We start from the raw sequence: 24,045 nt of genomic DNA, 5'->3' as shown, positions 1-24,045 counted from the left end.
ATGATGCAGTCCCGCCACCAATCAGTGGCTGCGCTACGCTGCAGTCCCGCCTCCAGTCAGTGAGGGCGCTATGCTGCAGTCCCGCCTCCGGTTAGTGGCTGCGCTACGCTGCAGTCCCGCCTCCAGTCAGTGGGGGCGCTATGCTGCAGTCCCGCCTCCAGTCAGTGGCGGCGCTATGCAGCAGTCCCGCCTCCGGTTAGTGGCTGCACTACGCTGCAGTCCTAACTCCGGTCAGTGGCGGCGCTGTAACCCAGTGCTGCTGCCGGAGATGACGCTGTTGTACGGTTGCCGAGGAGACTGAGCCGGACTGGGTGAGATTTGAGGCAGTACTTGTCTGACTGACCCGAGCTGGGCCCCGGGTAGCTGAAGCAATGGTGCCCGTTCTGGATGCGCTTTGGGAGGATCGGGATGTTAGGTTTGACATTTCGCCTCAGTGAGTACCTTTAATGTTCTTGGTGTTGACTTGTCTGAAAGTGAGATTTAAAATGGAGTCCGGCTTGGTTCATGGCTCTAACCCACGTCGCTCTATTAAATGTCGATTCAACTAACATTACTGCAGCCGCAGGTGCTGCTGTACCCCCTTATCAGAAAGTCGTGTCAAGTGCGGCCACCCACAATAAAATCGGGGAGGTCTGCCTAATCTAACCGAAACTCAGCAGTCCAGTGACCAAGTTCTGAAGAGGAAACTTTAACACTGTCCTCTTTGCACAGGTGCTGCCAGATTTGCAGAATTTCTCCCAGCAATTTATTTTTTAATGTGTGTTTCAGACAATGGCAACAATGAATGCTGAGGAACAACAACTCTGGCGTTATCACTGGAGAAAGGTGGCAGATGAAAGTTTAACCTCGATAAATTTACCAAAGAACCTAATTGTTTATTCCTTGCCAGTTGCGATAACTCAGGACTGTCATCTTGGAACGGCAGCGTGTCTGTAGATTGGGTGAATTGCACAGATCTTGTGTGGTGATATTTGGGTTTTCTTTTCAGACAAATGAAAATGAGACCTGGAGAGGTCCTAATTGACTGCTTGGACTCCATCGAAGATACTAAAGGAAATAACGGGGATAAAGGTAGAAACTAATTCTGCGTTGAATTACATTATATAAATTAACATAATTATGTTGTTAGTAGTAGATATTGACTTTAAAATCATAGAAGTTACAAATCAGGAGAAGGAAACCTTTTGGACCACAGGACTATTTCCTGCTAGCTATTGAAGCAAAAAAAATCAGTTATCCTATCTATTTGGGATTTTCGTCCTGTACTTGTGAATTGTCATAAATATAAAAATATTTCCTTGGTTAAGAGAATAAGCTTTTGAAATATCATTAAAACAAGATTTTCAAAAGAGCTTTAATGCTTTCTGTTGACAAGTCATAGAGGTGTACAGCATGGAAGCAGACCCTTCGGTCCAACCCGTCCATACCAACCAGATATCCCAACCCAATCTAGTCCCACCTGCCAGCACCCGGCCCATATCCCTCCAAACCCTTCCTATTCATATACCTATCTAGATGCTTCTTAAATGTTGCAATTGTACTAGTCTCCACCACTTCCTCTGGCAGCTCATTCCATACACATACCACCCTCTGTTTGAAAAAGTTGTTCCGTAGGTCTCTTTTATATCTTTTCCCTCTCACCTTAAACCTATGCCCTCTAGTTCTGGACTCCCCGACCCAAGGGAAAAGACTGCCTATTTACCCTATCTATGCCCCTCATAATATTGTAAACCTCAATAAGGTCACCCCTCTGCCTCCGATGATCCAGGGAAAACAGCCCCAGCCTGTTCAGCCTCTCCCTATAGCTCAAATTCTCCAATCCTGGCAATATCCTTGTAAATCTTTTCTGAACCCTTTCAAGTTTCACAACATCTTTCCGATAGGAAAGGAGACCAGAATTGCTCACAATATTCCAACAGTAGCCTAACCAATGTGTTGTACAGTCGCATTTTTCTACTGTCTTGTCTACATCACTGTATAATATGCAAAAATGACAATGCAAAATTGCCCCACTTACCACAAAATTAGCCTAAATATAACTTAGTGGGAAATGGAAAATGTGCTTTCATTTAGACTCTAAAACATATTTCTCATTCAATGTCTAGACAGATATCTTAGCATTTTCCTTGTTAAATTAATTTTTAATCACACACAAATTCAAGGGGGAAAACACCAAAAGAACTATGGATGCTGGAAATCAAAAACAAAAACAAAACTTGCTGGAAAAACTCAGTAGGTCTGGTAGATTTATGAAATCAAGGGGTTATATATATATGTCAAAGATATCTTTGCCATTTTTGCTTTGGTTGAAACGGCAGATCTTATTGAATAAAGACTAGCTGAAAGTAGATTTTATTTAGTTGGTCCCAGTTGCAATCATAAGCCTTTCCTAACTCAAGTCCTGTAGATTTGCTTTGATCAGCAAACAATTACCTCATTTACATCAGATTTGAGATGTACTGTCAAGCACACCATTCCTAGAGCTTTTGTGATCTTAGCACCCAAACATTGAGTATTATTTTTGAGCAAGTTTTGGGACTGATTCTGCTGATGTTGAGGCCCTTCTATTCAGTATCAAAACCGGTGTCAAAATCTGGGAGACTGGAAGCATTAGACCTGCTCACTCTGTAGTATGGATGAGACACCTGCACTGTGTACCAGTGTCATGCTGAAAAGCTCAATTACTTTCACTTGAGTAGCCTTTGGCAGCTTCTGGAGATCGGATGGCAGGGCAAAATACGAGACACTGAGGTGCTCCCTTGAGCTGGCAATATTCATACCATATTGAAACAGTCACATCTGAATTGAGCTGCTCAAGAATTGCCACGGTGACTCAGTGATTAGTACTGCTGCCTCACAGCACCAGGATCCCAGATTCGATTCTAGCCTCGGGTGACTGTCAGTCTATGTGGAGTTTGCACCTTCTCCTCGTGTTTGCGTGGGCTTCCTCCGGGTGCTCAGGTTTCCTCCCACAGTCCAAAGATGTGCAGGTCAGGTGAATTGGCCATGCTAAATTGCCCATAGTATTAGGCACATCATTCAGGGGGGAATGGGTCTGGGTAGGTTACTCTTTGGAGGGTCGGTGTGGGCTGGTTGGGCCGAAGGGCCTGTTTCCGTACTGTAGGGAGTCTAATCTAAGCTGAAAATGTGTTGCTGGAAAAGCGCAGCAGGTCAGGCAGCATCCAAGGAGCAGGAAATTCGATGTTTCGGGCATCAGCCCTTCATCAGGAATGAGGAAAGTGTGTCCAGCAGGCTAAGATAAAAGGTAAGGAGGAGGGACTTGGGGGAGGGGCGATGGAGATGTGATAGGTGGAAGGAGGTCAAGGTGAGGGTGATAGGCCAGAGTGGAGTGGGAGCGGAGAGGTCAGGAAGAAGATTGCAGGTTAGGAAGGCGGTGCTGAGTTCGAGGGATTCGACTGAGACAAGGTGGGGGGGGAGGGGAAATGAGGAAACTGGAGAAATCTGAGTTCATCCCTTGTGGTTGGAGGGTTCCCAGGCGGAAGATGAGGCGCTCTTCCTCCAACTGTCGTGTTGTTATGGTCTGGCGATGGAGGAGTCCAAGGACCTGCATGTCCTTGGTAGAGTGGGAGGGCGAGTTAAAGTGTTGAGCCAAGGGGTGGTTGGGTTGGTTGGAGTCTAATCTAAGCTAACCTAAACCAAAATACCTTATTCTCACTTAACAATGTGAATCTTCTATGGAGAGATTGAGTGTGGGTTACACTGCCATTCCAGTGAAAGAAAATGCTGCAAGAATACTCTAAAGAATTCACTTATAAGCTTTGATATTGACTTTGAGTTTTGGGAGACTTTCAGCCAGAATTGATCTACATTGTGCATTCAAATAAGAAATGGTGAGGCCATTCTCAAAAACAAACTTATATCAGATGGAAAAAAAATCCTGAGCCAGAAATGTGCCCAAAACCTCAAATATGTGCAGTGCTCTGTTCGATTTTCAGTAGCATCTTTTGTATAGATTAGCCTTACAGTCAACCATGTACCACTAGAACTCAGCAAACATCCCAGCTGGTCACCATCACCTCAAAAGATGAATAGGAAAGAATAATCAATTTTGGACTGCCAATGGATTAAAATCCTGGAACCATTTCACTTACAGCACTATGGGGGTACCTACATAAATGTGAACTGCAGCAGTTCAAGAAAGCAGCTCTTCACCGTCTTCTCAAAAACAATAAAATGGTGGAAATCTGCAATTTTAGTGATGAGCTATGTGGTTGAAGACTCATCCTGATCAAGTATAACACCCAGTTTACAAACAGCTGGTTCAGCTTCACACAGCTGCCAAAGAGAAGGAGTGAATTGATGACAGACACTGCTATCTCAGTCTTTACTTAATTGGAAAATGTTTTCTTCATTCATTACTGAATGTCAGATAAACAATCTCATCATTTAGAGACAATGGAGGGCTTAAGAGAAAGGTGGGTTTGAGGCAGAGTTGGATCCTGTCCTTATACATGTGGAAAAAAGCATCGTGTTTTCAATTGATGTCACCGTGGATTATGTATGTATGGTATAGGAGATCTAAGGATAGAAGTAATGTTGCAAGAGTTGTAAGAGCAGATCTTTTATGTCTGATTTATCAGCTATGGTACTTGATCGGATAGGACAATGACACTTGCTCCTATATGAAGCTTAAATTGTGTATGGAACAAGCTGCCAGAGGAAGTAGTGGAGGCTAGTATAATTACAACATTTAAAAGGCATCTGGATGGGATATCCATAGGGAGGTCATAGGGAGGGTTGAGGGATATCGGCCAAATGCTGGCAAATGAGACTAGATTAATTTAGAATATCTGGTTGGCATGGACGAGTTGAATGGAAGGGTCTGTTTCTATGCTATACATCTCTATGACTCTAAGACTTACATATAAGTTGTTGATGTCAATTGAAATATTAACTGTTCAGCCATCTCATTGCTATTCATGTGCAAATTGGTTGCTGGATTTGTTTTAAGAAATATTTAAAGTAATTCATTGGCTGTGAAGTATATTAGCATAACCTGAAAATATCAAAGTTGCTGCACAAATTCAAACATTCTTCTTTAGAGGAGTTCCACCTTCTAGAATTTAGTTCATATTATTCCTCAGGGAAGACCAGAGCTGTTACAAAGGCAACTGACTATGATAGCAGATACAAATTTTATTAAATTACTATCTTCTGTCAATTCAGCTATCTTTAGACATTAGCTGCTGAATGTATTAATGGGAGTAACTCATCGTTTTTGACAAAATAACTGATAATCCTACATTTGAAGTCCCATGATGCAATTATTGTGATCATTTTATTAGCATTTTAACATTCTTTTAACCAAGTTTGTTTTTATAATTGCTATTGATTTTCAAGGTAGATTGCTTGTGACCAATTTGCGAATTATCTGGCACTCACTGGCTCTTCCACGTGTGAATTTATGTAAGTAAAGCTGTAGTAATGGATTTAAGTATTAAAAATGGTGTTTGATGTGGAATTAGTCTGGATTAACCCATCTCTGTTCCAAAGGATACAAAGATTTCTCTATGTGACTTCTCAAATAATGTAAGTTTTCAAACACTGGTGAAGCATTTAAGTAGTAGAAATAGTTGCATGACTTGCAATAATTTAAAATGCAAAGAAATATGATTATTCAGTTAAAATTTGTTTTTAAAGTCTTAGCAAGTTTTGAGAAGATTTGTAGCTCAGGTTGAGATTCTGGATGTAGGTTTTGCTTGCTCAGCTGGAAGGTTCATTTTGAGATGTTTCGTCACCCTACAAGATAAACATCTTCAATGGGCCTCCGGGTGAAGCACTTCAGATGATCCCTGATTTCTATTTATATGTTTGGGTTTCTTTGGGTTGCTGGTGTCATTTCCTGTGGTGATGTCATTTCTTGTTATTTTTCTCAGGGAGTGGTAGATGGGGTCTAACTCGGTGTTTGTTGATAAGAGTTACAGTTGGAATGCCATGCTTCTAGGAATTCTTGTGCGTGTCTCTGTTTGGCTTGTCCTAGGATGGATATGTTGTCCCAGTTGAAGACCCATAACTAATGCAACAAAATACCATGCAAGAACTGTAACAAACACTACATTTGGACAAACAGGCAGACAACTAGCCACCAGAATACATGAACATCAAATAGCCACAAAACAACATGACCCTATCTCACCAGTATCCATACAATTCCTGGAAGCATGCCATTCCAACCATAACTCTTATCAACAAACACCGAGTTAGACCCCATCTACCACTCCCTGAGAAAAATAACAGGAAATGACATCACCAACCCAAAAAAACCTAAACATATAAATAGAAAGCAGGAATCATCTGCAGTGCTTCGCCAGAGGCTCACTGAAGATGTTACCTAGTAGGGTGACGAAATGTCTGTAAATGAACCTTCCAGCTCAGTGAGCAAACCGACATGTTTTTAAAGTCTTTCATTTTCTCATTTTTTAATTCTCCTATGAGGATATTCTTGAACAGTGAATGCTTAATTGAGTTACACCAATCCCATTGTCCTGTTTGTACTTCATCAAAAGGTCATACTATTTCACTGTAATAAAATATGCAGTTTTCCCATGTGGTAGAACAAGATTTTGCTGTTTATTCTGTAAGTAAGTAAGTTTTTCATCAGGAAATAAATATTTACTCGTGGTATGAATTATGAATTGATTGCAACACTCTTCATTAAAATTTTTTACTGTCTGCATTGCTGCCTTCTTACATTTTAACTTATTTCAGAGTATCATTCGATAACATAACCAAAACAAAATTTCTTATTGTTTCCATTTCTCAAAAACATTTTAAGAAAATCTATAAATGTCAAAATATTGTTACTGGAGGTCAATCACAGGATATCTATGCAGGAGTTCCTCAAGGTAGTGTTCTAGGCCCAAACATCTTGAGTTACTTCAGCAATGATCTTCCTGCCATCATAATGTTCACTCATAATTGCAGAAGGTTCATCACCACTCATGATGCCTCAGATAATCAATTTAAAGGTAGCAAGACCTGGACAATATTCAGGCTTGGATTGTTAAGTGACAAATGATAATCGTGCCACTCAAGTCTCATGCACTGATTATCTATAGTGAGAAAGAATCCAATCATTGCCTCATGATTTTCGATGGCATTGTGATCAGTGAATCCACCACTATCAATATCTTGAGTTTTACCTTTGACTGGAAACAGAACTGGACCAGAAGTTGTTACTACACAGATTAGAAGCTGGGAAGTGCCATGAGTATCATGCTGCTAGAAATTCTCTGGTTGTCCTCTGTTTGGCTTGTCTTATTATTTTTATGTTGTCCCAGTCGAATTTATGGATTTTGTTGTCTGTGTGTATAGATACTATGGATAGCTGGTCATGGCGTTTAGTAGCTAATTGATATTCATGAATATGGGTCACTCGCTGTCTGCACATTTGTCTTACAACGTGACGAGGACATGTCACGACACAACACACTAATCACTCTATCTAATATAAAAACGTCTCAGACATGAAAGCCAGACTCCTCCAGTTGCTCGGATTTATAACAGCTCACAAACCAACAACCGTTCTCAAACAACAACTCACCAGAAAGAAGACCCTATACCCATCAGGTGCAGGACAAACATGGTGATGCAAAGACTGCATGAAACACTATATAGGGCAAACAGACACATAACTAGCAATCCACATTCATGCACACCAACTAGCCACTGAACGCCTCAACTAACTATCCATAGTGTCTATACACACAAACGATAAGGACCACAAATTCGACTAGGACAACACAACAATAATAGGACAAGTCAAACACAGGACAGCCAGAAAATTCCTAGAAACATGGGACTCATCCATGGACTCCATCAATAAACAAATTGACCTAGGCCCAGTATACCAACCAGTGCAACGACCAACTGGAACTGGCAACCGGAAGCAGCGGGAATGAAACTGCGTAAATTCCAACTGACAGTCCAGCAGCGCTTCACAGGAGGCTTCACAGTACTGAGGATGTTGCCTAGAAAGGGAACAAAACATCTGCAATCTAAATTCCCAGCTCAGTGAACATATCTACTACAACTGCAATTGCAAAAGTTTCAAAAATGAAATCAGAAACATATGGAATAGAACAGACTTTATAATATTGAAGAAATTTGAATGAATACAAGGAATAATAGTAGGAAGGAATCAGAATTACTAATAACTAAATCCGGAAAGAATATGGTGAGATGACATCTAAAATTCTGTAATGCAATGAAGATTAAAAGATGAAGGTTGCATAACATCAAACAAATTGTGTATCCTAATTGCAAGGCAGATCATTTTAAAGTCAAGCCACCAGTTTAATAGCTCATTTTTACAGTTTAATATCCCATTTTCACAGTCCTGGATTTCTGATTTTATGTATGGTTTATGAGTTCACAATAGTAATTTTTCACAATACTGAGCTGCTACTTTAGGAAGGAGTTTTGGTTCAGACTTTTGTTCAATTTTTTTTGTTAGCCTTTCATGTCTAGAAACAAATTCCATGAACAGACCAAATCTCCTGTGAACTAAAAGGATGAATGATAAATATAAAATAAAATAAGATAAAAACTTAAAGATAAAGAATAAACTGTGCATAAATAAAACAAAGCCCAAAATAATAAACTGAAAAAAGCTGACTTTATTGGGATAAGATCAAAAGTAGGGAAAATAAAACTTTAAAAGTATTGATGAACAAGGAAATGGAACAGTAATAGGAAGTATTTAAAATGTCGATTGACAAGAGCCCATTTTAGTGGGAATATAGATCCCATTAAAATGAACTAATAACTGCTGACATACTTAATATGAATAAAAAATAAGGATAAATTTGAATTGAAAATAAAAGGCATTATTTGAAGTTTAGAATATTGAGGGTGAAATCATGAAGGTTTTTAAAATGATAATCGGAAACTGTTCTTTGGTTTAGAATTTAATAGAATAGATACATTCCTAACAAGAAGCATTTTTTTTTAGGCAACAATAAATGACTTGTACAAATCCTCTCAAAAAGCTGTATGCTGGATAGTTGTAATTTCAAAACTGATCAATAGATTTGTGTGTTTTGGAAAATATTACAAGATATGAAGAAGAATGTAGGAAAATTGCTTTATGGTATAGTTAATTATGATTTAATTGAATAGCAGAACAGATTCAAACAGCTAAGACATACTTCTGTTCTTATGTTTCTATTAATCCAATTTGGTGGAGAAAAATGATATAAGAGCTTCAAATCATTATTCTAATATCTTAATTTATATAGATCAATATTTCACCCTTGTAACCCAATATGACAATTGTTCTGAGAAAAAAAACATTTGTTTCTGTGAAATGGACATATCACTTTATAAAAACCAGTGTTGAACAAACACAAAAATCTTAAACTTAGTCAGAATAAGTCCAGATGATTGCTGTTATTATTAGGCCAGGCAGCTATTATTTGGGGAGTGTGAACAGTCTTCTTCAGTAGATAATTTGCTTAGATATGCTTTTTTTACCCTCTGGATTTATTTGTTGAGCTGTAACCTGAAAAATATTATTTTATATTAACCTAGAATCTTCTCTAACTTTCAGGAAAATCAAGAACAAATAGAATATTTGAGTCTCTGATGTGTTGAACTTGATAATTACAAGATGTGGAGAGTTTAGGTTTGTTCTTGGAGGAATCAAATGGAAAGTTTATGCTAGAAAGACTCAAACTATTATTAAAAGTCCTTGGCTTGGTTTGACTACATTTGTTACTTGTTGGGAATAGAATTATGATTTTAAAATGTGTTAAAGCTGTCAATGTCAGCCATCTGTTATTCATCATACTGAGCCAGTTTCGTAAATTCTTATATACAATATCTAAATTACTAATTTTGTCCTTTTTTTTAGCTGTTGGCTACAACTCCATTATAAACATTACAACCCGAACTGCCAATTCGGTAAAGTTTAAAAATTTGCTTCTTTAAACAAGTGAAGTTTAAGTTGCATAAAAGAAAAAATATAATCTCTTTTACATATCTCTGGAGTGGAACACCAGCCATGTTTAAGATATTTTGTGATGTCACTGTATTAGAGGTGTTTCTATGTGTCCAAACCAATCATGAGTCCCAATCTGTTACATCTCTCATCCTCATTTCTTCCATTCAACAATTCATGATCTGCGTTATTGATCTGGCTTTCTAGGACCCTTGGTCTTCTTTTGATTTTGCCTGATTAAGTTGCAAACCCATATGTCTTCTGCCAGGTGGCTAAAACTCAAAATCAAGGTAAAGAGGTTCATGGTGAAGTGTCACCTTGCTTGCCAGTTACAAAAGCAAACTATTGCAGATGTTGGAACCCTAAAATAGCAACACAAAATGTTGGAAATGCTCAAAAGATCAGTCAGTGTCTGTGGAGAGAAACCAAACTAATAGTTCAGGTCAAATACTCCCAATGAAGAATCATCAACCTGAAACATTAACTCTTTCTCTCCACAGATAGTGTCTGACCTGCTGATTGTTTTGAGATCTGGCTGTTTTTATTCCTTAACGCAAGAACTTTTGACAATTTCAGTACTGTGGACTTCCTGTACTTGATGTTTGATTTCATTAAAAATATCTGAAGTTCCGGATTCTAAATTTTAGGAAGGGATTCATCCAATCCAATTCCACAGAGTTTGAAAGGAATTGCTTGAGCAATGCCCAGTTACAAAAATATGGATTGAAACTATTAGGTCCAACATGCCATTGTACTATTTTTTTTCATCAGGCAATAACTGACTGTAAGCTTATGTTAAAAAAAATCATTTAAAGAAAGCTTTTAAAGGTTGACATAGACTTAGCAGGATGGATAGGTTTAGGGATGATTTTTAAAAGAGAACAGCCCCATCACATAGGAAAGATTCCTGCCAAGGGTTCACAAAAAATGAGGGCTGTCAACAGCAGAGGTATAGAAATTGACTCCCAAACCTGCAGATAATGGTACCAAGGGGTATCATGTAAATAAGTCCAAGTTTCCCTTCAAGCCACACAGCAGCCTGATATGGGACTATATTGCTGTTCATTTGCTGGTTCGAGTTCTGCAACACTTCACAAAGGCAACTCACTCCAACCTTCAACAGACAAATCACGGATGAGCAATAAATGCTGGCAATGTCCACATTCCATGAACAAATAGAAAGTTAGATTCTTGACATTCCCTGAGTAGTGAAAGATTGCTGGAGATCTCTTTGTCTTCAGTTCATTTAGAGATCATTTCTAGGGTTTCAATTCACGAAATTGATTAGACTATAATTTGTTCAGAGTTCCTCTTCATATTGAGCTAAGTTCAGATTTGGACTCATTTAATAATTTACTCATTCTTGAAGCTTTCAGCACCTGCGCTGAAAAGTAACTCTAAAGTGGCTCACAAAAAGCATGCATAATTGTTATTGGTCATTTGATCTATTTATTTGACTTGATAAATTAAATGTATTAGTCAGAATGGAACATATTTTTAAATAAATGCTGTACATGTTTATTTTGCACAATAATTTATGATTAACGATTTAATCATGCCAGGTTTAGAAAATAGTTTGACTTTGTTTAGTATGGTACTGTATGAAATCTTCTCAGCTAGAATAGTGGTGTAGACCTCACATTTGGCCTCAATGACCTGTGCCTGAGAAATGAAAAATATATAGTGGCTACTCATGCTGATAACTGGTTCTTGACTTTATAAAGTAATAATGTGTAAATACCAAGTAAGGATATGTGAGGCTTGACTACAATGAAATTCCTGCTTCATCCAGTAATTGGTTAACTTATCACAGGTCTTGGTGTTGGTTTCAGACATTCTAGGCCTTGATGACACAGTACCACAAAAGGCGATGCAATTGCTTACTAAGCTATCAGAAATATTTTTAAGTATGCTAACTTTTAAAATTTAACTTTACAGAAACTTAGGGGCCAAACCGAAGCTCTCTTCATTCTGACAAAATGTAACAACACACGATTTGAGTTCATCTTTACCAGTGTGGTTCCAGGAAGCCCTCGGCTATTCACCACAGTCATTGCAGTACATAGGTAGTATTGCAGTACAGTTATGAAATTTTAATGGAGTTGAACAGAATGTATCAATACATAACTTCTGAATCTGGTTTAAATTAAGTTTTTCACTTTCTTGTGTTTTATTATATTGTTTATCTATGAATATTAGAATATGAGCGATGTTATTTATACAAATATTATTATAGAGATTGGATATTGAACTAGTTACATGTGGGTTTTGATTTGTTCTGTGAAGGGGTTTAATGATAATTGTTTCTGAAAGCCTTACTAATTAGTTACAAACGTTGAGAGAGAATTATAGTTCTTGGCAAATAGGAGTGTGTTTACATTGGGAGAGTTCTTATGAATGAAAAAAAGCAATGTTGACTTCAGTTAAAAAAATTCTTTTTAAGAATTTTCAACAATTTCAATTTTTTGTAGGGCATATGAAACATCAAAAATTTATAGAGATCTTAAATTAAGAGGAGCTCTCATTCTAAACAAGCAGTTACGACTTCTGCCACAGGAACAGGTGTATGATAAAATTAATGGTGTCTGGAATCTATCAAGTGATCAGGTACTGAATATTATTTCTTATAACTTTGTTAAGAGTGCCTACTTTGGGTTTAGTTAGTTTATACCTGCACCTTTTGCTTTTGGTTCTCTGTTGCCTGAATTATAATCCTATTTGTTTTTCATTCTCTACAGGGCAATTTGGGAACCTTTTTCATCACAAATGTTCGAATAGTATGGCATGCCAATATGAATGATAGTTTTAATGTTAGCATTCCTTATTTACAAATTGTAAGTTTTGGTTTCCTTTCCAGTAATTGCATGCATTCGAAGCTTTCTCAAAATGTCTTATAAATAAATAAATGTATGGGGAGGTAGTGGCACAGTGATAATATCTCTGGACTAGTAATCCAGAAAACAAGCTAAAGTTCTGAAGAATTGGTTTCAAATCCCACCATGACAGGTGGGGACGTTTGAACTGAAAGAAACAAATACTGGAATTAAACATCTAGCTAGTGACAATGAGAGTCAATAGTCATAAAAATCATACAAGTGTCCATTAGGGAAGAAAATCTGCCACCCTTACCTGACCCCAGATCCAAAATATTTTGCTCTTATTCAAAATACTTAATTCATTGCTCCCCACCTCTCCGAGATCAGTGTTTCCTTTATATATTCTTTTCCTGTTAATAAACTCAAGCTTTTCTTTTCTGTTTTTATATTATTTGCTATATTTCTCTCATAATCTGATTTCTCCATGTTTTCTTTTGTTATCCTTTATTGTTCTAAAGTGTTTCCAATCTTCTGGCCTGTCAATAATCTTGGCAACATTATGTGCTTTTTCTTTTAATTTGATGCCACCCTTAGTCAAAACATGCATCTGATAATCTTTCTTCCTCAATGGAATATATTTATTGATTATATCTGGCACTGTTTCTTTATTTCCTTTTAACCTAATTACCCAATCCCACAGTGTATAGAATCCCATAGGTTCCCACACAATAGGAAGGATGTGTTTGCTGTAGAGAACATACAGAGGAGATGTTTTCTGGGCTGAAGCATTTTCTCTACGAAGAGAAACCAGATAGGCTGAGTTTGTTTCCTTAGAGCATAGAAGGCTAAGAGGGGATCTGTTTCAGGTGTACAAAGTTTTGAGGGGCAAATACAGTTGATAGAGAATTTTGTTCCTCTTAGAAGAGGGATCAATAATTAGGAGCATAGATTGAATATAAAGGATGTTTACTGGGGCTTTAGAGAAGTAATCTTTACTAAGAAGTTCTGGAACTCACTACTTAAAAGAGTGATGGGGAAGGAACCATCAGGATATTTTAAGTAGTATGTAGATGATCACTTGAAGAGGCAGACTGTAGAAGGCTTCAGCCAAGTGTTAGAAAACAGTACTTTGATAAGATAGGTGCTTGATGACCAATGCAAACTCGATGGACTGAAGGGCTTCTTTCCATTGCTGTGAAAATGATTCCATGAAATCTTGATCAATGAATCTGAATCATGAAAACAGCATATACTGCTTCAGTTACTTATTGGAGGATTTATATACAGTTATTGATCCAATTTGGTTTGTTCTACAGTTATCAATGTGTTCTATATAGAGTCATAGAGTCATAGAAATGTACAGGACAGAAACAGACCCTTTGGTCCAACTCATCCATGCCAACCAGATATCCCAACTCAATCTAGTCCCATCTGCCAGCACCCGGCCCATACCCTCCAAACCCTTCCAATTCATAATTCCATCCAGATGCCTTTTAAATGTTGCAATTGTACAAGCTTCCAACATTTCTCTGGCAGCTCATTCCATACACATACCTCCCTCAGCGTGAAAAGGTTGCCCCTCAGGTCTTTTATATCTTTCCCCTCTCACCCTAAACTTATGCCCTCTAGTTCTGGACTCCCCCCACCCCAGGGAAGAGTCTTATTTATCCTATCCAGGCCCCTCATGATTTTATAAACCACTATAAGGTTACTCTCAACCTCCAACACTCCAGGGAAAACAGCCCCAGCCTAGTCAACCTCTCCCTGTAACTCAAATCCTCCAACCCTGGCAACATCCTTGTAAATCTTTTCTGAACCCTTTCAAGTTTCACAATATCTTTCCAATAGGAAGGAGACCAGATTTGCAATGCAGTATTCCAAAAGTGGCCTAACCAATGTCCTATACAGCTGCAATATGACCTCCCAACTCCTGTACTCAATACTCCGACCAATAAAGGAAAGCATGCCAAACGCCGCCTTCACTATCCTATCTACCTGCGACTCTACTTTCAAGGAGCTATGAACCTGCAATCCAAGGTTTCTTTGTTCAGCAACACTCCCTAGGACCTTACCATTAAGTGTATAAGTCCTGCTAAAATTTGCTTTCCCAAAATGCAGCACCTCACATTTATCTAAATTAAAATCCATCTGGCACTCCTCAGCCCATTGGCCCAATAGATCAAGATGCCATTGTAATCTGAGGTAACCTTCTTTGCTAGGAGAAAGTGAGGACTGCAGATGCTGGAGTACCAGAGTTGAAAAATGTGGTGCTGGAAAAGCACAGCAGGCCAGGCAGCATCCGAGGAGCAAGAGAATCAACGTTTCAAGCATAAGCCCTTCACATTTTTCAACTAACCTTCTTTGATGTCCACTACACCTCCAATTTTGGTGTCATCTGCAAACTTACTAACTTTAGCTCTTATACTCACATCCTAATCATTTATATAAATTAAGAAAAGTAAGACTCAGCACTGATCCTCGCATGCTCCACTGGTCACAGGCCTCCAGTCTGAAAAACAACCCTCCACCGCCACCCTCTGTCCTCTACCTTTGAGCCTGTTCTGTATCCAACTGGCTAGTTCTCCCTGTACTCCATGAGCGCGAACCTTGCTAACCAGTCTCCCATGGGGAACCTTGTCGAATGCCCGACTGAAGTCCATATCGATCATTTCCACCACTCTGCCCTCATCAATCCTCTTTGCTACTTCAAAAAACTCAATCAAGTTTGTGGGACATGATTTCCCACGCACAAAGCCATATTGACTATCCCTAATCAGTCCTTGCCTTTCCAAATACATGTACATCCTGTCCCTCAGGACTCCCTCCAACAACTTGCCCACCACTGACATCTATAGTTCCCTGGCTTGTCCTTAGCACCTTTCTTAAATAGTGGCACCCTCCAGTCAACCTCCAGTCTTCCGGCACCTCACCTGTGACTATCGATGATACAAATATCTCAGCAAGGAGCCTAGCAATCATTTTCCTAGCTTCCCACAGAGTTCCAGGGTACACCCGATCAGGTCCTGGGGATTTATCTACTTTTATGCATTTCCTCCAAGATATCATCCTCGATTTCCCTACATTCTATAACTTCCATGTCCTTTTCCACACTAAACTCTGATGCAAAATACTCGTTTGCTATCTCCCCCATCTCCTGTGGTTCCATACAAAGGCTGCTTGCTGATCTTTGAGGGGCCCTACTCTCTCCCTAGTTACTCTTTTGACTTTAATGTACAGTAGCGCCTTGACATACGAATGACCCCATTCATGTACAAATTGGTTTACGAACAGGACTGTTCATAAAATTTTGCTTCAAAGTGCGAATGAAGCCTGTGTGCGACCATGTGATTTCATTGTTCTGGTTTGCTAAACACTTGTTGAATGCAAAAGCTTGCGGGCCCCACGTGATCTCATTCAGTTTGTCTTTGGCGCATGCGCTGTGAACAGCCGTCCAAGCATTCTTGTGCTATCCGAACAATGAGAAAAATTGATTCAGTTCGCGAACTCTTCTCATTTGCCAAAGCTATCACATGTCCCCTTTTTGACCTGAAAATGTGTTGCTGGTTAAAGCACAGCAGGTTAGGCAGCATCCAAGGAACAGGAAATTCGACATTTCGGGCCAGAGCCCTTCATCAGGAATGAATGATGAAGGGCTCTGGCCCGAAACATCGAATTTCCTGTTCCTTGGATGCTGCCTAACCTGCTGTGCTTTAACCAGCAACACATTTTCAGCTCTGATCTCCAGCATCTGCAGACCTCACTTTTTACCCTTTTTGACCTCCCAATTTCACTCTTAAGTATACTCCTACTGCCTTTATACTCTTCTAAAGATTTTGTTTGATCTATCTTGTCTATACCTGACATCATAGAGTTGTACGGCATGAAAACAGACCCTTTAGTCCAACTTGTCCATGCCAGCCAGATATCTTCAATAAGTCTAATCCCATTTGCCAGCATTTGGCCAACATCTATGTAACCCTTCCTATTCATATACCCACCTAGATGCCTTTTAAATGTTGTAATTGTACCAGCCTCCACCACTTCCTCTAGCAGCACAGTCCATACATGCACCACCCTCTGCATTAAAGAGTTGCCCATTAGGTTCCTTTTAAATCTTTCCCCTCTCACCTTAAACCTATGCTCTTTAGTTTTGGATTCCTCACTTCAGGGATTTACTCTATCCATGCCCCTCATGATTTTATACATTTTTAACTTGATATCAATGGAAATAGCTAATAATTATGACAATGCTACAAAAATGTCAAGACGTGTTGTTTTTTATATTAGTTACAGAGTATTCCATATCTTAAATATTATTTATAACACTGTTCGTTTGGATAATCAATGGGATATTAGTCTATATGTTCAAAGTGTGCAGAGTTCTTATTTGATTCTATCTTCTGAAGTATACATAACATAAAGTTGATTTTCTTTCATTCCAGCGATCAATAAAAATCAGGGACTCAAAATTTGGGCTTGCACTTGTGATTGAAAGTTCACAGCAGGTAAACCTTTTAAAACATTTATTTTCCCATTGTAGTTTTACAATATATACTGTCCTGCTAATACAATTCCACCCATGTGAATGTAATTTTATTTTTGACTATAGATTTCAAGGAAATTATGCTTTGATAGTTATGTAGGCAAACCAGAATTGTTAATGTGATGTCCTTTATATTTAGAGTGGAGGATATGTTCTTGGTTTTAAAATTGATCCTGTGGAAAAACTTCAAGAAGCAGTAAAGGAGATAAATTCCTTGCATAAAGTTTACTCTGCCTGCCCAATCTTTGGAGTTCAATATGAAATGGAGGAAAAGGTGATTATTTGTTATTCACTAATTACAATTTATGTTTTATTATATTGAGCGTGTTACTGGCTAGGCCAACATTTATTGCTCATCCCTAATTGCCTGGAAGGCAGTTAAGTTCCAACCACACTGCTGTCGGTCTGGAGTCACATGTAGGCCAGACCAGGTAAGAATGGCAGATTTCCTTTCCCTAAGGACAGCAGTGAGTTTCCCTGACAATCGACAATGGATTCATGGTCATCATCAGACTCTTAATTCAGGCTTTTTATTGAATTCAAATTCCACTATCTGGACTGGCTGGATTCGAACCTCAGTCCCCAGAACATTACTTGGGTCACTGGATTAATAATCTAGTGTTAATACCACTAGGCCATCGACTTTCCCATTATAACTTTATAATGTTATCATTTAGATTTAATAAGTCGTGATTATTTTTAAGAAGAAATATCTAACTGAGCTGTTGCATTGAGATGAATTTCATGATCACGGTGCTAATTGCAAAGCTGTTTGCAAACCCATGGCCATTTCTAGGAACTCCCAGAAAGATACCCATTGTTTCTTTGAAAACATGGCATAGTAACCAGTTCCTGGAGAAATAGACACACAGAACAGTTGTTTTGCAATTTCAGAAACTAACAGTTAAGTTCCAATAGGTTTCCTTTTCACTTTTTCTCACATCAGTGATATGGTACAGGGTAATAAATGCCAAACATCTAAATGGAAATCTGTAAAACAGCTTCTGACAGCTGAGCAGAGAAGCAGCCATCCAGTGTCTGTTCTAAAAAATGCTTCAGTTTTTGGAATACTCTGTCAGCACATCAATCATTTTATGGCTCAAATCTAATTTATAAAAACATGTAAATTAGTAGAACACTAATTAAGTGTTCAGACTGTAAGCACAAGTGCATTATGTTGTGGTCTGCAACTGACCTCTTGTAGGATCTAAGTTCATTGTAAAGCAGGGAGCTGACACCCAATATGCAGTAGAGGTATTGTAGGATTGAGCAAAAATTCTCATCTAAGATACTGCACAACGCCCTGAACTTTTCTAATATCTAAAAGCACTGGGCAAAATCCTGAGCTCAGGCTGCAATAAACTCACACACAGCCAGAATGATTTTGGTCTGGGACTATTGTTCTGCCTGGAATTCCAATTTATACCTCCATTCTAAAAGTGGAATCAACCCAAACCTAACAACTGGACCGAAACTTTGGGTTACCTAGTGCAGACAGTATGGAGCCTCAGAGATACTGGATATTCAACGTCAATCAAAATACAATCACACATACTCTTAACTATCAGGAAGCTAGTGTTTTCAAATAAACCCAATGGACTGTAGCTTGGTGTCATGTGATTTTTGACCAAATCCAACCCAGTCCAATACCGGCACTTCCACCTCACGTCAAGAAGCCAATTGATCTCAAAGGGGACACCAGAAACACAATGGCATTACAGATTTGAGAGGAGATAACAGGCCACATGGTTTGTATAACTGTTAGAAAACAGCAAATGCTGGAGATCACAGCATTCTACCAGCATTTGTTGTTTTCAGTACAGATTCCAGCATCTGCATAAATTGTCCCTACATCCTGTATAACTGCTAGCCCTCATCGTACCTGGGCGAAGAGCTTTTTTCAACAACATGCTTCTGCAGAAACCGCTTCCCCACAGGCTTGCAGCCCCAACAGGCAGTTTATAAAACCACAGAGGCTGAACAGACAAGCTGAAGCAAGGAGCCAAACCAAGGGCAGTGTTGCAACAAAGGGCATCCGAGAGTTTGGGAAGCCAACCAAGCACTATCCAAACAAGAGCTTCCAGTCACGGGCCTGTTCCAAACCGAGAGAACCATCAGCAAGAACCTCAACAATCAACAGTACTTCAAAATTGCTCTTTCCCCCTGTGGTGAGCTTAAACTCCTGAGACCCCAAAGTTTTTGACCTAAGTAGTGTGGAGGGGAAGATGGGTGATAACGGTGTTGGGAAGCCTGATTAAAGTTTCTGTGATTAAAATTATTGTTTTGGATTCAAACAGCGTTACATTTGTGTTTAATGTGCATTTAACGACTGTCCTCTGGATAATTCATAGTGTTATTTCACTGTTTGTTGCATTTACTTTTACTTTCTTGTTTTTTTGTATTTAATTAAATACAGAGATTCTTTTATCCTATTACACCTGTCCACTGCCTTCAACATTTCACATTCCCTTAGTAAGTCCACTGTCTAGAATTAGGGATCTAAGGGTGATTCGAAACACCTAAAATCAGCACACTACTGAGCACAAACTAGAACCATGCAATACAGATGCCAAGTCTCATATTGTTGACCATTCCGTGCACAGATTATAACAAATAGTTTAAGATGAATTCATCTGATACTTGGTAAACTCTCAATAATATAAAATGCATAGCTGTGTTTGCCATAGTGACTGCTCATTGTTAATTTTATTAATGCTCTGTTGGATTTATTAATGCTCGGTTGTACCTGTACTACTTGCTCCTCGAGGGCTAAGTAGTACAGGTGCAGTCATGGATCTGAATGTGTTGTATCAACGGTTTTGTTACAGCCTCAGCCACTTGAGGACCTGACTGTTGAGCAAGTTCAAGATGATGTTGAAATTGAACCAGAAGAACAGACTGATGCTTTTGTGGTAAGTGTTAATTGAAAAAGGAATGCAATCGATAAGTGAAAAAGTCCAGAAAGTTTGTGAAAAGTTATTTTATTCAATTTAAAATTTGTATTTTTGGAAAAAGAATCTATTTCATTGAAAGGACAAGTATTAAATGGAGATTATACTAGATAGTATTGATTAAAAAATCTCTTTTGCTACAGTAAAGCGTATTTCAGTTTGTAATCCCATAAAAAGTGTGATATGATATCTGTATTAAAATCACTTTTGCAAACAAGTCAATGCAGGCTGACAAAACAATAAATATTTATTATCTGTCATAATGATTTCCTTCATTTCACATTTAAAATAATGGATGTTCCATGTGCGTACAGATGTGTGATCTTTACTAATTTATTGCCTGAATTTGTTTCATAATCAGTATTTTAAATATATAAGTAACAGGTAGTTCGGCCACTCGTGTACAGAAATACCAATTTCAGCAAAAAATCTAAAATAGGTTTACTTTAATTTGAAATGTGCAATATTCTATTGAGTTTTTTTACGTTGCTTTTCCTTTGTGAAAATATTCTGTGTCATCCTGCAAGAAGGCTTAAAATAGAGGTACTCAGCAGATCTTGCAGCACCTGTACAGAGCAAATCAAAGCAAGAGTTGTTGTTTAACACATTTTTTTCAGAATAAAACATCATAATTGCAGATTATTTTTCATTTCATTATAATAAACCTTTCTGGTGTGAATTTATTTTTGATTTTCTTTTCCAGGCTTACTTCGCAGATACTAATAAGGTATACCTAACTTCTAATCAGCCAGTTGTATATTCTGAATACATATTTCGCTATAGCTCTTGTTACATTTTGTGAAACTAAATTTATTATTTTTTTTAGCAACAGGACCGTGAGCCAGTTTATTCAGAGGAACTGGGGATTGCAATTGAAAAATTGAAAGACGGCTTCACTCTTCAAGGACTTTGGGAAGTGATGGGTTGAACTTCAAGTTTACTTTTGTGTTGTTTTAAGTTATCACACAGTGACTATGAGATACAACTTCCAGTAATCATTGCTGTTGAAAAATAAAACCAAACAATTTTTTTCACTATATATAAAGGATCTAGACGAAGGAACTGAGGGCATTCTGGCTAAGTTTGCAGATTATACAAAGAAAGCTAGAGGGACAGGTAATACTGAGAAGGCTGCAGAAAGATTCAGACAGCTTAGGAAAATAGGCAAAACAGTGGCAGATGGAGTACAATATGAGAAAGTGTAAAGCCATGCACTTTGGTAGGAAGATTAGAAGCATGGACTGTTTTCTAAAGGGGCAGAAAATGCAGAAGTTTGAAGTGCAAAGAGACTTGGGAGTTCTAGTCCAGGATTCTCTCAAGGAAAATGTTGAATCAGTAATTAGGAAGGCAAATGCAGTGTGGCATTTATTTTGAGAGGACTTGAATATAAAAGTCGGGATGTATTTCTGAGGCTTTAAAAGGCTCTCAGACCACATTTGGAGTACTGTGTGCAGTTTTGGGCCCCATATCTCAGGAAAGATGTACTGGCCCTGGAGTATGTTCAGAGGAGGTTCGTGAGAATGGTCCCAGGAATGAAAAGCTTAACATATGAGGAACATTTGAGGACTCTGGGTCTATACCCAATGGAATTAAGAAGGGTGGGGGGTGGGTGGAGTGGGTATCTAACTGAAACTTACAGAATACTGAATGGCTTTCACAGAGTCGATGTTGGGAAAATGTTACCATTGGTAGGAGAGACTATGAGTTGAGGGGTCAGCCTCGGAGTGAAAGGATGACCTTTTAGATCAGAGTCATAGCCACAGACATGTACAGCATGGAAACAGACCCTTCAGTCCAACCTGTCATGCTGACCAGATATCCCAACCCAATCTAGTCCAACCTGCCAGCACCAGACCCACAACCGTCCAAACCCTTCCTATTCATATACCCATTCAAATGCCTCTTAAATGTTGTAATTGTACCAGCCTCCATCATATCCTCTAGCAGCTCATTCCATACACGTACCACCCTCTGCATGAAAATGTTGCCCCTTAGGTCTCTTTTATATCTTTCCCCTCTCACCCTAAACCTATGCCCTCTAGTTCTGGACTCCCCGATCCCAGGTCAAAGACTTTGTCTATTTATCCTATCCATGCCCCTCATAATTTTGTAAACGTCTATAAGGTCACCCTTCAGCCTCCGATGCTCCAGAGATAAGAACAAACTTGTTCAGCCAGAGAGTAGTAAATTCATTGCCACAGAAAGCTGTGGAGGACAGGTTATTGAATGTATTTAAGCGATAGGTAAGTTCTTGCTTGTCAAGGGAATCACGGGTTATGCGCAGAAAGCAGGAGAATAGAGTTAAGAAACTTATCAGCCATGATTGAATGGTGGAGCAGACTTGATGGGCTGAATGGCCTAATTTCTGCTCCTGTGTATTATGATATTATGGAGAACTATCAACACAGCTATCTCAAGAAGAGATATCCCAAGGCAATCCAAAACCCACCGACAAAGGCCTGTTCTGAGCCAGGGTAATCAGCGATGACTGACCACACTCAGCGGACCTGAGAACTGACAACCTCCGAAAACCACCAACGCGACCAAGACCATAAGGCCTTAGATATTTCCTGAGGTGAAAACAGACTCGCAAAACCCAACAAAAAGTAAGAAGACCCTCAATTATCTGAACGAGATTGGCGAGGAGTATTTTTCTCAGATAACTGATTTGTTCACATAACTGATCAGGGTTCCTGTAACAGTGGCAATAGCAGGAAGAGGGTCCTTGTGGCAGTGGCAGTATCAGGAACAGGGCTCCCGTGGCTGCAGTAATAGCAGGAACAGGGTTCCCGTGGCTGCGGCAATAACAGGAAGAGGGTCCCTGTGGCAGCGGCAATAGCAGGAAGAGGGTCCTTGTGGCTGCGGCAATAACAGGGACAGGGTCCCTGTGGCTGCGGCAATAACAGGGACAGGGTCCCTGTGGCTGCGGCAATAACAGGGACAGGGTCCCTGTGGCTGCGGCAATAACAGGGACAGGGTCCCTGTGGCTGCGGCAATAACAGGGACAGGGTCCCTGTGGCTGCGGCAATAACAGGGACAGGGTCCCTGTGGCTGCGGCAATAACAGGGACAGGGTCCCTGTGGCTGCGGCAATAACAGGGACAGGGTCCCTGTGGCTGCGGCAATAACAGGGACAGGGTCCCTGTGGCTGCGGCAATAACAGGGACAGGGTCCCTGTGGCTGCGGCAATAACAGGGACAGGGTCCCTGTGGCTGCGGCAATAACAGGGACAGGGTCCCTGTGGCTGCGGCAATAACAGGGACAGGGTCCCTGTGGCTGCGGCAATAACAGGGACAGGGTCCCTGTGGCTGCGGCAATAACAGGGACAGGGTCCCTGTGGCTGCGGCAATAACAGGGACAGGGTCCCTGTGGCTGCGGCAATAACAGGGACAGGGTCCCTGTGGCTGCGGCAATAACAGGGACAGGGTCCCTGTGGCTGCGGCAATAACAGGGACAGGGTCCCTGTGGCTGCGGCAATAACAGGGACAGGGTCCCTGTGGCTGCCGCAATAACAGGGACAGGGTCCCTGTGGCTGCGGCAATAACAGGGACAGGGTCCCTGTGGCTGCGGCAATAACAGGGACAGGGTCCCTGTGGCTGCGGCAATAACAGGGACAGGGTCCCTGTGGCTGCGGAATAACAGGAAGAGGGTCCCTGTGGCTGCGGCAATAGCAGGAAGAGGGTCCTTGTGGCAGCGGCAATAGCAGGAACACGGTTCCCGTGGCAGTGACAACAGCAGGAACAGGGTCCAGTTCCGATCCTGTTCCTGCTCTCGC

At 39.8% G+C, this 24,045-nt stretch overlaps 1 protein-coding gene across 1 annotated transcript; it reads left to right on the top strand.

Annotated features, from left to right (window-relative positions):
• The first annotated feature begins 298 nt into the window (after positions 1–298).
• On the top strand, positions 299–23,174 carry bbs5 (Bardet-Biedl syndrome 5). The gene is made up of 12 exons (XM_060827918.1): positions 299–433; positions 989–1,071; positions 5,362–5,427; positions 9,875–9,924; positions 11,900–12,027; positions 12,433–12,568; positions 12,700–12,795; positions 17,220–17,282; positions 17,460–17,594; positions 20,149–20,232; positions 20,975–20,998; positions 21,098–23,174. Exons 1-12 carry the CDS (start codon positions 372–374, stop codon positions 21,197–21,199), a joined length of 1,029 nt encoding a protein of 342 aa, XP_060683901.1. The 5' UTR covers positions 299–371; the 3' UTR covers positions 21,200–23,174.
• The last annotated feature ends 871 nt before the right edge of the window (positions 23,175–24,045 follow it).

This window comes from Hemiscyllium ocellatum, chromosome 7 (genome assembly GCF_020745735.1).
Source record: "Hemiscyllium ocellatum isolate sHemOce1 chromosome 7, sHemOce1.pat.X.cur, whole genome shotgun sequence".
In the NCBI taxonomy this organism is placed as follows: domain Eukaryota; kingdom Metazoa; phylum Chordata; class Chondrichthyes; order Orectolobiformes; family Hemiscylliidae; genus Hemiscyllium; species Hemiscyllium ocellatum.
Note: the sequence above shows the minus strand (reverse complement) of the source record. Positions and strands in the feature narration are given on the sequence as shown.

Bases quoted from the DNA above. Each gene is read 5' to 3' on its own strand.
- bbs5 (XM_060827918.1), top strand. From the start codon at position 372: ATGGTGCCCGTTCTGGATGCGCTTTGGGAGGATCGGGATGTTAGGTTT. The intron at 5,428-9,874 runs GTAAGTAAAGCT...CCTTTTTTTTAG, and splicing joins TCTTCCACGTGTGAATTTAT to CTGTTGGCTACAACTCCATT. The intron at 17,595-20,148 runs GTGATTATTTGT...GTTTTGTTACAG, and splicing joins AATATGAAATGGAGGAAAAG to CCTCAGCCACTTGAGGACCT.